The sequence below is a fragment of the Notolepis coatsorum genome, assembly GCF_963971535.1.
Source record: "Notolepis coatsorum genome assembly, chromosome: 10".
In the NCBI taxonomy this organism is placed as follows: Eukaryota; Metazoa; Chordata; class Actinopteri; order Aulopiformes; family Paralepididae; genus Notolepis; species Notolepis coatsorum.
The window spans coordinates 10,914,935-10,926,736 of NC_140174.1; the positions used below are offsets into that span (position 1 = coordinate 10,914,935).

Genomic DNA, 11,802 nt, shown 5'->3' on the forward strand with positions numbered 1-11,802 from the left:
GCTACCGGTAGATGGAAAGAATGTAACATTACTGGTGAAAAAGTGATTTACCTGGGAATACTCCTTTGCCAACTTGCTGTACTTTGCTTGCAGGTCTGCAGCCATTATTGCTGGATTATGAATAGTCCCAACTTTAGCTATGAGGGCCGACGGTCCACTCTACTGGTTAAAGTTGCTTACTCGTGAGTAGTACGTTCATTGATAAAGAAAAATAATGTCCACAGCCGCTCCAGTGTAAAACAAAGATATCCAAATGGTTTATTTCTCTTTCACAGCGAAGTCTTTCTTTACAGAAGTGATCCTAAAGCTAGTATTTTCCTAAATATTCATGTCACTAGTAAGGTAAGAAAACTGTATTTTCCCAGTCTCAAATCTTTCCACAGCAAAACAGTAGGCAAGGCCCCCTGGTCTAGAAATACAGGCTTCAATCTATGTTGTTTAGTCTATCTGTTCAGTACTGCTCAGCACTGTTTCAAGATGCAGAATGAGCTCTTCTGAGAGAATTGTTGAATATACATAGATACACAAATGTTCTAGAATGTTTGATTATGACATCACAAATGTTCTAGAATGTTTGATTATGACATCATACTGTGACATCACAAATGTTCTAGAATGTTCTATTATGACAAATAAGACGGTTCAATGACTATCTAAATCCAATCCAAATTTCACGAGCTGCACCCATACGTTTGGAACACCCTCCCTCAGACTGTCCGAGACTCTCCCTCACTCTCCAGTAAATCCAGACTCAAAACCTACCTGTTCTCCCAAGCATACAACCTTCGCTACCCATAACCACCCTCCTCCAACCTACCACCTCCCTTTCCCCTTCCCTACTTTCTCTCCCTCTCCTGCCCCCCCCCCCCCCCCCCCCCCCCCGCCCCTCGGTTTCCTTACTTCCCTGACTGTTCCCCCACTGGACTCTGTATCTGTTACTTGTTACCCGTGGTGTTATGTCCTGCGTATTCATACTGTTGCTTATTCTCTGTGGTTCTTCGTTTCTCTGTTAATTTGTTTTGCTCATTGTCAGCGTCTTAGGGTTCTTTTTTTTTATCCACTTTTTCTGTTTTTCTCCCATCCCAATACGTTTCCAAACGTTTTCAGCACGAGACCCAAAAGAGAAATTTGGTGTTTCCCCGGGACCCAAACTTACAAAAATAAATCATGAATTGCCACTACATACTACTGATAAACACAACAAACCATGAATTTCAAATGTATATTAAATGTATTTATTATAAAAGCAATAATCACAGGCAATGATCAGTGTAATGTTAAGTTGCTGACACTTGACACTAGGGATGGGTACCTTTCACATTTGAACCGATACCGGTACCTGTGAATCGATACCGGTACCCAACGGTACCTTTTTTCGGTACTTTAGCCTCAAGAAATTTAATTTACCTACCTCAGTCGTAAAAAAAAATCCAAACTTCAAATAACTACAATTTCGACAGTTTTCGGCTTGTCATTGCTCCGACTGCTTTGTTGGTGAATCAAGTCAAATCCTAGGTAAGCATATATTGTGCGTGTGAACGTTGACACGAAAAAAGAAAAAAAAAAGTAAAAAATGTAAAAAAAAAAACAGACTGGGTAGCGAGTGCAACACAGTCTAACGTCCGTGCGGATCATTGGAGTAGGGTATATCTGCAGTGCTGCAGCCCCATACTCATTGATTAATGATACTAATACTAATCTATACAATCACCTGTTGTTGAATAAATACCATTACTTTCTAGTTATTACAAAAAACAGTATATATAAACAGTATCTATATATATATATATATATATATATATATATATATATATAAAATAAAAAAAAAACGTATTTATATAATCTTTTTTTTTGTTTTTATTTTTTATGCATGCACTGGTATCGGATCAGTATCGGTCGATACCCAAAGCTTAGGTACCGTATCGGATCGGGAAGGAAAACTGGTATCGGAACATCTCTAGTGAGTGACAAGTGCCTCTAACTCTGTCTGACTTAGACCCAGCTCTAACGATGGCACAGCTTGGAAGGGATACTTCACCCACTGAAGGTTGAGATCCCTGTGAGTCAGGGAAGTACCGCTTAAAGTTCACCTGTAGGCCAGACATGTGCTCAACTATGTTCTGCTTGACAGTCACTCAGGGGAACACCTGTGTTCTCAGAGAGGACAGAAAACATTGCCAGTTCTCCTGCACCCAGCTGGGACTGCCACAGATCCAGGCGTGCAGTGAGTCCTTGAATTCCATTTTCCAGATCCAAAATGTTGTTCTCCTTTCCTTGAAGGCTTGCGTTCAGTGTGTTGAGCCCTTGTTGAAAATGTCCACAAGGTAGGCAAATCTTGCCAACCACTGCTTGTCCTGAAAATACTTGGCAAGATTAGTCTTCATTCTTGAGGTAGGGCCATGACCTCTTCTCTCAGCTCCCACACTCTCTGCAGAACTCTTCCCCTGGAGTCTAGAGCCACCTCAGTCACCCCACAGTGAAAGAGCAGGTGCTCATGCTCTGCCCCCATTTCCTTGCATAGCTCTCTGTCTCTGAAGAGCCTCAATTGTAGTGGTCGCTTTTTGATTAGATTCACTACTCTCACAACCACATCTAAAACCTCTCCTAGGTCACGCTGTAATGCTTTGCTGGCCAAAGCTTCCCTGTGGATGATACAAAGTGTCAGCTTCACATTTTGTGTTCCAATTAGGGATACTCGATATTGGCTTTTTAACAGATACGAGATACCGATATACCGATATTGTCCAACTCTTAATTTCCGATACCGATATCAACCGATATCGCATTTTAATTATCGGTAGGCCGATAATATCGGACATAATTTCTATAGAAATGTAAAAAAATATATATATATATATATATTTTTTGAAAACCGATACCGATATTACATTTTAATGCCGATATCGGCCGATAATATCGGTAGGCCGATAATATCGGACATCCCTAGTTCCAATATTTCCTCTGTAACTGACTTTTGAACGTCCGCTGCTATGTCCTTGATTCTGGTTGCAACAGTGTTATTTGAGAGTGGGACAGAATCAACTTTGTTCGCGGCTTCTTCACCCAAGACAGAGAGACATACATCTTTTAAACACGGTTTTATCAGCTGCTCCCTAATGGAATGGGGCTTCTTTGCCTTGGCAATGTGGAAGCTGACTTGGTATGATGCCTTCAGTGCTGCTGTTCCCTTTGAATGCCTGGTACAGTAGATGAGACAAACCGTACTGAGTACTGTATTTGTAAATCTGGTATGTCATAAATGTATAGATGTAGCAGTACTGTCTATCTGTATGTCATATGTTATGATGAATTGAAAATGGGGGACCCTGATGTAAACAAGACGAAAGTCTCTCTCAGGTCTGCATCCCCTTAACAATTGTGTGTATTGAGCTGTACTGTACTCATTCTGCAATGTGGTAATAAAATGTTCAATCAATCAATCAAAGGATATTATCATTAAAAATCACCACTCTCACTTGTCACCACCACATTAGTCACACACGGCATTTCTGACATTTGTCCGGCATGGAAACTGACACACATACACACACTTAACTAATACAAACATAGTGACACACACATTACTGACTCTTCCACTGTCAAAACAATGTTGAATAAATGCAATTTGCTGCCTAATCCACATTAGGGACAAGCCCGCGAGTCGGGATGGAATGTCGCGCGGCGTTGGCTGTGGCAAGGGTCAATCACGGCTAGAAACATCGACAGGTAACTAATAGGCCAGCTAGCAACATACTAGTAACTAGTCACCAACTAACAGAGATACGAAACAAACCATTAAAATGCTACACAAACAAACAATCACATGACTGACGTACGTTTCCACTGTCAAAAGACTGCCTCCTGAAATTCGCTTATTTGCACAGGAACAACTCTTTTGACATGCCAAGAAGATGCTGAGGATGCTTCGTTTGGAGATGTCTGTCCAATTTAAGCTCTCATTACTGAGCACCTCTCCAAATAAAACACACTGAGGCCTCTCCTCTGCATTTCGAATGGCTTTGGTGAAGCCAACGTTTATAAACTCGTCCTTATATTTTCGTTTCGACATCATCATGCACGCGACAGAAAGTGAGAAAATAACTTAGTCACACAGTTACAACACACTGCGCATGCCCCAACCGGGTCCCATGCAACGTCTGTAAACAAGACGAAAGTCTCTCTGGTCTGCATCCCCTTAATTGTGTGTATTGAGCTGTACTGTATTGTATTGTACCCATTCTGCAATCTGTTAAATAAAGTTCTCATTCATTCATTCATGACATCACAAGTTTGATTCTTACTGCCTTAGGTCATGGAAATAAGAACCTTTTAGAACTTATTTTATTTGAGTGGTGTTCCCCTTTAAGACCTGTGATGTCATCCAGATGTAAACGACTTTTTGGGAGGGAGGGCAATTCTGCCATACAATATGGCCACAGTTAATGATTATCACATGTTATTTTATTACAATCAAATGTTGTTTGCGACCAAGATGTCTGTAGTTATCGAATACTATGATGAATACCCAACGACAACGTAGCTTTATTCTAGCTAACGTGCAGTAAGATAACGCTGCTGTCGTCTGATCTGATTTCGAAACAAGATGCTACCGTTGGCCAACTTATGACATCGTTTCAAATAGCATAGACATTCGCATTATCTTATCAGCGTTGTCAGATGTGCGCACCAACTGTGCACCTAGCTATCTAACGTCCATGCAAAACTATAAGTTTAGCAGTCTGTTGTTAAGATGGTTCTTCTTCCTCGCTAGCCTAACGTTAGCTAACGACGACATTGGAAGAAGTTATTAATAAGACGACGTTACCTTCAATGGTTGCGCCTCGGCCTGCGCCATTGTTCTTCTGTCCCCGGTAACTTGAAATACAGAGAATGTGTAAAACGTTATTTGTTTTACGATAACGCTTATCTATATATTAGTATTTTCTCTCGCTAGCTAACTTAAAACCTAAGAACCTCGCTGCTCCTGACGACAAGAGATCCCCTCGCGCCGCTATTGTCCTCTGTCCTGTCTGTGTGCGCCGCGGCCGTTGCCTTCAAAATGTTAGACTGGAGAAAAAAACTCAACGCCTCGCGCCAACCACACACCAACCAATCACACGAAGAGCGTAGTGTTCATGACGGTTTCCTTCCTTCCAATGGGAAACTTGGAAACAACACCTGGAACCGCCCCATTCCACGTAAATAGCGAATCAGCAACATTGCCGCGGAAATTGGTGTTGGCCAATCTGCTGCTTCCCATATTCAAGTCCCTGATTATAGGCAGCCCGCCCGCAGCCCGCCCCGCCCACCTCAGACAAGGAGCTCGAGCTCGGAACGATGCAATAGTAACCTCGTTCCCAGCTTTATATCGTGCAATAGCATAAAACTGCAGTGCCGCAGCCCCATACATAGGAGGGGCCTGTACTGTGCGGTGCACTACTGCGCATGCGAGAAACAAAGTAAAGTAATTCTAATCTAGTCGGGTTAAATTTAGGCCCTCATCCAGAAGAGGTTAAATTTAGAGTAACAGTCAGGGCTGGTAATCCAATTGATATTCAGTTTAAGATAAAAAAAAAAATTCTACTCTATAGACAATTGGTTGCATTGAATGCTTTATTTGGTTACTCGAATTAATGACTGACTGAATGAATGAATGAATGAAAACTTTATTTAACAGATTGCAGAATGGGTACAATACAGTACAGCTCAATACACATAATTGAATGCAGGGATGCAGACCAGAGAAAGACTTTCGTCTTGTTTACATCAGGGTCCCCCATTTTCAATTCATAGTCCCGTCCTAATCCAATTGATATTCAGTTTAAGACAAAAATATTTTGGACATTAGGTCCTATTTTCCATATGTTACTTTATGTTCCGTATGTTACTTTATGTTTCTAGTGTCCTATGGCTATATTATATGTTACTTTGTTTCTCGCGTGCGCAGTAGTGCACCGCACAGTGCAGGCCCCCAACGCACAGCAGGCACGTGCACACATAGAGGCCAAGGGGTGCCTGAGCACCTGCCTTTTTGAGCCTCATCAAAAAAGTGCCCTTTTTGAATTTTTTTTTTTTTTTACTGTTACGCATATAGACTGCCCTTCCAACTGAAAAATGTCAGGATAGAATCAAAATATTAGGTAAAGAGAGAGAGATGCCCCATATTCCATTGCAGTTTGCACGGTCTCCTCAGCATGCCTCTCCGCGGACCTATATATTTTATGCATAGCGTGGGTGGTGATGATGATCATGATAGAAACCGCTGTTGAATGCTGGTATTACACTCATTGAGGGACACAAAGAAGTCAAGTCCGATGGGATTTGGGAATCTCAAATACAAATCGGGATTGGAATAAAAAATGCATTTATATTAAACAATACAGAATATACAGCACTTCTTGGGGTCTGTAGGGTAAGCACTTATTCCCTCCCCCCTGAACATTTATGGAGATGTATGGGCCTTTTAAGTCAGTGATAAAAGTGTCTTTCAAGGATAAGTGAGCTCCTGCACTGATTATTATAGTTCAATATTCAATATTTGATCACCAAAACCCCCCAAAAAGCATAAAAAGGGGGCCCCCCGCCCGAAAAGGGCCCTTACAAATCGCGCTCACGCGCTACGTGCGCTCGCTTAATATATACACACAAGTGTAGTGCCCTTTTCAGCCTTTGAGCACCTGCCCCTCTAAAGTCCTGTGCACGTCCCTGACGCACAGTACAGGCCCCTCCTATGTATGGGGCTGCGGCACTGCAGTTTTACCCTACTCGAACGGGGAAGGGCTGGGGCCCGGTCATTGATTGATTGATTGAACACTTTATTAACAGAACTCACCCAACCACCTCCAATGTACAGTCCCCCCCCCCCCACCCCACCACACCTACCCAACCCCGCCTCCACCCAACCTCCTCCAATGTACAGTTTCTTCGTCAAATGTATATACTCTCTTTTCGGGACTCTTTTTGTATCACAAACAGTACTGTATTTGTAAATCTGGTATGTCATAAATGTCTAGATGTAGCAGTACTGTCTATCTGTATGTCATGTATGTCATATATGTTATGATGAATTGAAAATGGGGGACCCTGACAAAAACAAGACGAAAGTCTTTCTCTGGTCTGCATCCCCTTAACAATTGTGTGTATTGAGCTGTACTGTATTGTACCCATTCTGCAATCTGTTAATAAAATGTTCAATCAATCAATCAATCAATGGGTACAATACAGTACGGCTCAATACAAACAACTGCTAAGAGGATGAAGACCATCAAGACTTTTATGACATACATATTATTACTATATAATACTCACGCTGCGACATAACGTTAGGTTACATTATGAAGATTTGGTCAGATTGCCCCGGATTTTTTTTTTTTTTGTGTAGAGCAGTTGACTTATTATTGAGGAAACAACAACGGAAGTAATATAGGGAATATAACAAGCATGGAAAACATAACAGAGCTTTATATACAATAGCCAGATTTGGGACTGGAGCTCAGCAAGGTGGAGGAGGTGATTTTACCCCGGTTCCGGTTGTCACGTAATAATCCAGCTGTTCATTGAGTGAAGTGACTGTGTTTAGTGAGAGCTGTGTTTAGTGAGAGCTGTGTTTAGTGAGAGCTGTGTTTAGTGAGAGCTGACTGTGTTTAGTGAGAGCTGTGTTTAGTGAGAGCTGTGTTTAGTGAGAGCTGACTGTGTTTAGTGAGAGCTGTGTTTAGTGAGAGCTGTGTTTAGTGAGAGCTGACTGTGTTTAGTGAGAGCTGTGTTTAGTGAGAGCTGTGTTTAGTGAGAGCTGACTGTGTTTAGTGAGAGCTGTGTTTAGTGAGAGCTGTGTTTAGTGAGAGCTGACTGTGTTTAGTGAGAGCTGACTGTGTTTAGTGAGAGCTGTGTTTAGTGAGAGCTGTGTTTAGTGAGAGCTGTGTTTAGTGAGAGCTGACTGTGTTTAGTGAGAGCTGTGTTTAGTGAGAGCTGACTGTGTTTAGTGAGAGCTGTGTTTAGTGAGAGCTGTGTTTAGTGAGAGCTGACTGTGTTTAGTGAGAGCTGACTGTGTTTAGTGAGAGCTGTGTTTAGTGAGAGCTGACTGTGTTTAGTGAGAGCTGTGTTTAGTGAGAGCTGTGTTTAGTGAGAGCTGACTGTGTTTAGTGAGAGCTGACTGTGTTTAGTGAGAGCTGTGTTTAGTGAGAGCTGTGTTTAGTGAGAGCTGACTGTGTTTAGTGAGAGATTTTTTATTATTATCCTTTACTGGTGTTTCATGAAGGTTTATTTTCAGTTCACAACATCTTTACAATAATAATAATAAATGACAGTAATAATCTTAATAATGATTCTTTTGATTATCATCGTGCTGTGCTTGGGACCTTTTGCACTGTGGGGTAGACCAGGAAGATGGAATGACACCCAACACAGCGGGGGAACACATATTTAGTACCATTGTCTATCGAGAGTCAAGTGAACTCTATAGTTCCCGTAATAAAAACTCCACCCCTCCCAGAGGGAGTGTGCGATGGCAGAATGCGACACCCCTCATTCTGCGAGTTCATTATCTGATGACAGATGACGTTTACGTTCACATTTCACATGGATTTCATTGAAAGTGAGTCGACCCCCTCCTCCAGCCCTGCGGTGAGACCTCCGGACCTCAGGGGGCGCCACAACAGCTGCTTTCAGTTAGCCCTGGCGCGGAGCTGGGCCCTCTTGCCCGTCACGGCCTGGAAGCCGGTCTTGATGCTGGCCACGGAGCAGCGGGAGTGACACGTCTCGCACTGGAGGAAGTAGAGGCGGGTGTCCTTCTGCAGGATGGTGTCTGGAGAGCGGCACGTGTGGCAGGTCACATACTCCTTGATGTAGCTCCTCAGGACGTTTTCAATCTGTTTTTGCTGGAATCGCCCTTTGATGACCAGTTGGTTGTTTCCGTCTAGGGAGCCACATGTTCCCAGCTCAGCCAATAGGAACGCCAGGAGATGTTTTGGCTGTCGATGCAACAGTTTGCAGATGTCTGTGAAGTTAACGAAGGATGTTTTCTTGGTGCCCACTCTGACCACCTGAGGAGGTTTCATGACAAACGTCCTCTTCTCTCCGGCCACCATGTCCGGGTTCTTCTCTCTCATGGTGTTAAACACACGGAGCAGCAGCTCATCATAGGTATAGTCCCTCTCTGATCCAGCCCAGGCAGGCCCAGTCTGGGAGCTGAAGGTGATGATGTCATCAGCACTCTTCCCCTCCTCCTCTTCCTCCCCATCGTCTTTGTTCTCAGAGTCCATTTCCTCCAGGAAGGTCACCTGTTTCTTCTTCTTCTTCTTCTTCTTCTTCATGGGTAGTCCCATGCCGTCGTCGACCTCCACGACGACCTCAGAAGGTTCCTCCTCAATCTTCAGCTCCTTCACTCCTTCCTCCAGTTCCGTGTCAAATGTCTTGGCCTTTTTCTTCTTCTTCTTCTTCTGGTTAAAGTCCAAGTCGTCAAGGTCATCTGAGATTTCTTTTCTCCTCCCGTCATCCTCCTCTGGGTCCATCTCCTCCTTCTCTCCTCCGTCCTGCTCTGTGTCCTTAGACTCAGGCTGCGCCTCCTCAGTCCCTCCATCTCCTCCCTCCTCCTCCAGCATGAAGGGCTTCTTCTTCTTCTTCTTCTTCTTCTTGGACATGTTGGGGTCAAATATCATCTCGTCTCCAGACATATCTGGTGGCTGTGTTTTATTATCCACCGGTGAAAAATGTGTTTAAAGCAGTGCGGTGTCTCGCTGCGAGGAGATGCACATGCGACCCTTTTACCCGTATACCAGTTATCCTCTTTCCTGCATATCACAAATGTTCTAGAATGTTCCACCATGACATCATACAACATTCTAGAACATCAGAACATTTGTGATGTGACAGTATGATATCATACTAGAACACTCTAGATTCTAGAACATCTGTGATGTCACAGTATGATGTCATAATAGAACACTCTAGTTGCCCTTATACCCCCCCCGTTTTGGAATAAATCTTACATTGCCCGCTGGGGGGCGTCTATTCTTATCCTAACGCATGTTTGCTTCCGCGTTCGCGTTTTGCGCTCTGATTGGCCACTGACGTTTCTGGTCGCGCCAATCGTGTGACGGCAAGTTCTTTCGCCGGTTAAGCTTAGGCACTCTTTCGAAGTTGGTTAAGGTTAGAGTTTGTCTTAGAGCAGGGCGATAGAACGCCAGCCCTGATTCCAAACTCTAGCCATAACCAACTTCGAAAGAGTCGCCTAAGCTTAACCAGTGATAAACTAGGCGTTAGGTAGTTTGTTGCTGGTCGAGGCGGAAATGGGCGCGTCACGCGATTGGGCGCACATGTCACATGACCAGAAACGTCAGTGGCCAATCAGATCGCACCAGAAACGGCAGTGGCTAATCAGATTTGCAAAACGCGAACGCGGAAGCAAACATGCGTTAGGATAAGAATAGACGCCGCCGGGGGTTATGCCCATCTCATACCCCTCTCTGCCAGCGCTCGATAGCTGACTCTGAGAGCTGACTGTGTTTAGTGAGAGCTGTGTTTAGTGAGAGCTGTGTTTAGTGAGAGCTGACTGTGTTTAGTGAGAGCTGTGTTTAGTGAGAGCTGTGTTTAGTGAGAGCTGACTGTGTTTAGTGAGAGCTGACTGTGTTTAGTGAGAGCTGACTGTGTTTAGTGAGAGCTGTGTTTAGTGAGAGCTGTGTTTAGTGAGAGCTGTATTTAGTGAGAGCTGTGTTTAGTGAGAGCTGTGTTTAGTGAGAGCTGTGTTTAGTGAGAGCTGACTGTGTTTAGTGAGAGCTGTGTTTAGTGAGAGCTGACTGTGTTTAGTGAGAGCTGACTGTGTTTAGTGAGAGCTGACTGTGTTTAGTGAGAGCTGTGTTTAGTGAGAGCTGTGTTTAGTGAGAGCTGACTGTGTTTAGTGAGAGCTGTGTTTAGTGAGAGCTGACTGTGTTTAGTGAGAGCTGTGTTTAGTGAGAGCTGTGTTTAGTGAGAGCTGTGTTTAATGAGAGCTGACTGTGTTTAGTGCGAGCTGACTGTGTTTAGTGAGAGCTGTGTTTAGTGAGAGCTGACTGTGTTTAGTGAGAGCTGTGTTTAGTGAGAGCTGTGTTTAGTGAGAGCTGACTGTGTTTAGTGCGAGCTGACTGTGTTTAGTGAGTGCAAAATAAATCCAAACAGGCACATTCTGGGAATGTTGTTCAAAATGATATTGGTCAGCACTATATAGATTTTTACAGATGGTTAAAAAGACCCAGAGACAGGACGTACAGGAACTGCAGTATTCTTCCCACAGTTTAAGACAGGAATTTTAAAAAGAACCACCGATCATTTATCAGTGTACACAGTGGAGCTTCTTGCAATTTTGACTGCATTAGAATGGTTGGTAGAGAACAGGCGTTCCACACAGTCCGGTAGGTGGCGGTAATGCACCTTAAGTTGGTTGCCAACCGCCAATCAAATAAAAAGAAGCAGAAGGAGCTCAGCTCAGTTCAGTTCATTTTGACAAACCCTGTGTCGTCTTTTTTCCGAATGTGGCCAACATTTGCGCAGTGTTTTTATTTCCCGTTTACCGGTGATTTTGTCCGATAAACCGCATGTGGGGTGGGACTCCGTGGGAGTTAAAATGACGTTTTACAGGAGGATTATATGTTTTGTTAACTAGCCTAATTTGAAAAACCACATTGGTAAACACTAAATGACCGAATGTTATTGACCTGAAATGCAACGCTAGCGGTTCCAGGCTATTTTTTGGCTCGCGAGAAAGCAGCCGAACTACGTCAACCGTGCTGTGCTGGGACCACGTGTATCCCTGCTGACCTACTGACCTGCCTG

At 43.6% G+C, this 11,802-nt stretch overlaps 2 protein-coding genes across 3 annotated transcripts in view; both read right to left on the reverse strand.

Annotated features, from left to right (window-relative positions):
• The window catches only part of top2a (DNA topoisomerase II alpha), an 83,162-nt gene extending 78,127 nt beyond the window's left edge, over positions 1–5,035 (reverse strand). For both annotated transcript variants that reach the window (XM_084323517.1, XM_084323516.1), the window contains exon 1: positions 4,826–5,035. In XM_084323517.1, the coding sequence (XP_084179643.1) occupies positions 4,826–4,855 (30 nt within the window). In that variant the 5' untranslated portion in view covers positions 4,856–5,035. The remainder of the gene's footprint in view (positions 1–4,825) is intronic.
• A 3,625-nt stretch (positions 5,036–8,660) lies between these two features.
• LOC311235325 (eukaryotic translation initiation factor 2 subunit 2-like) lies at positions 8,661–9,668 on the reverse strand (the record flags this gene model as incomplete). Its single annotated transcript, XM_084322754.1, has 1 exon — positions 8,661–9,668. The coding sequence occupies one exon, from the start codon at positions 9,666–9,668 to the stop codon at positions 8,661–8,663; it is 1,008 nt and encodes a 335-aa protein (XP_084178880.1).
• Positions 9,669–11,802: the final 2,134 nt, after the last annotated feature.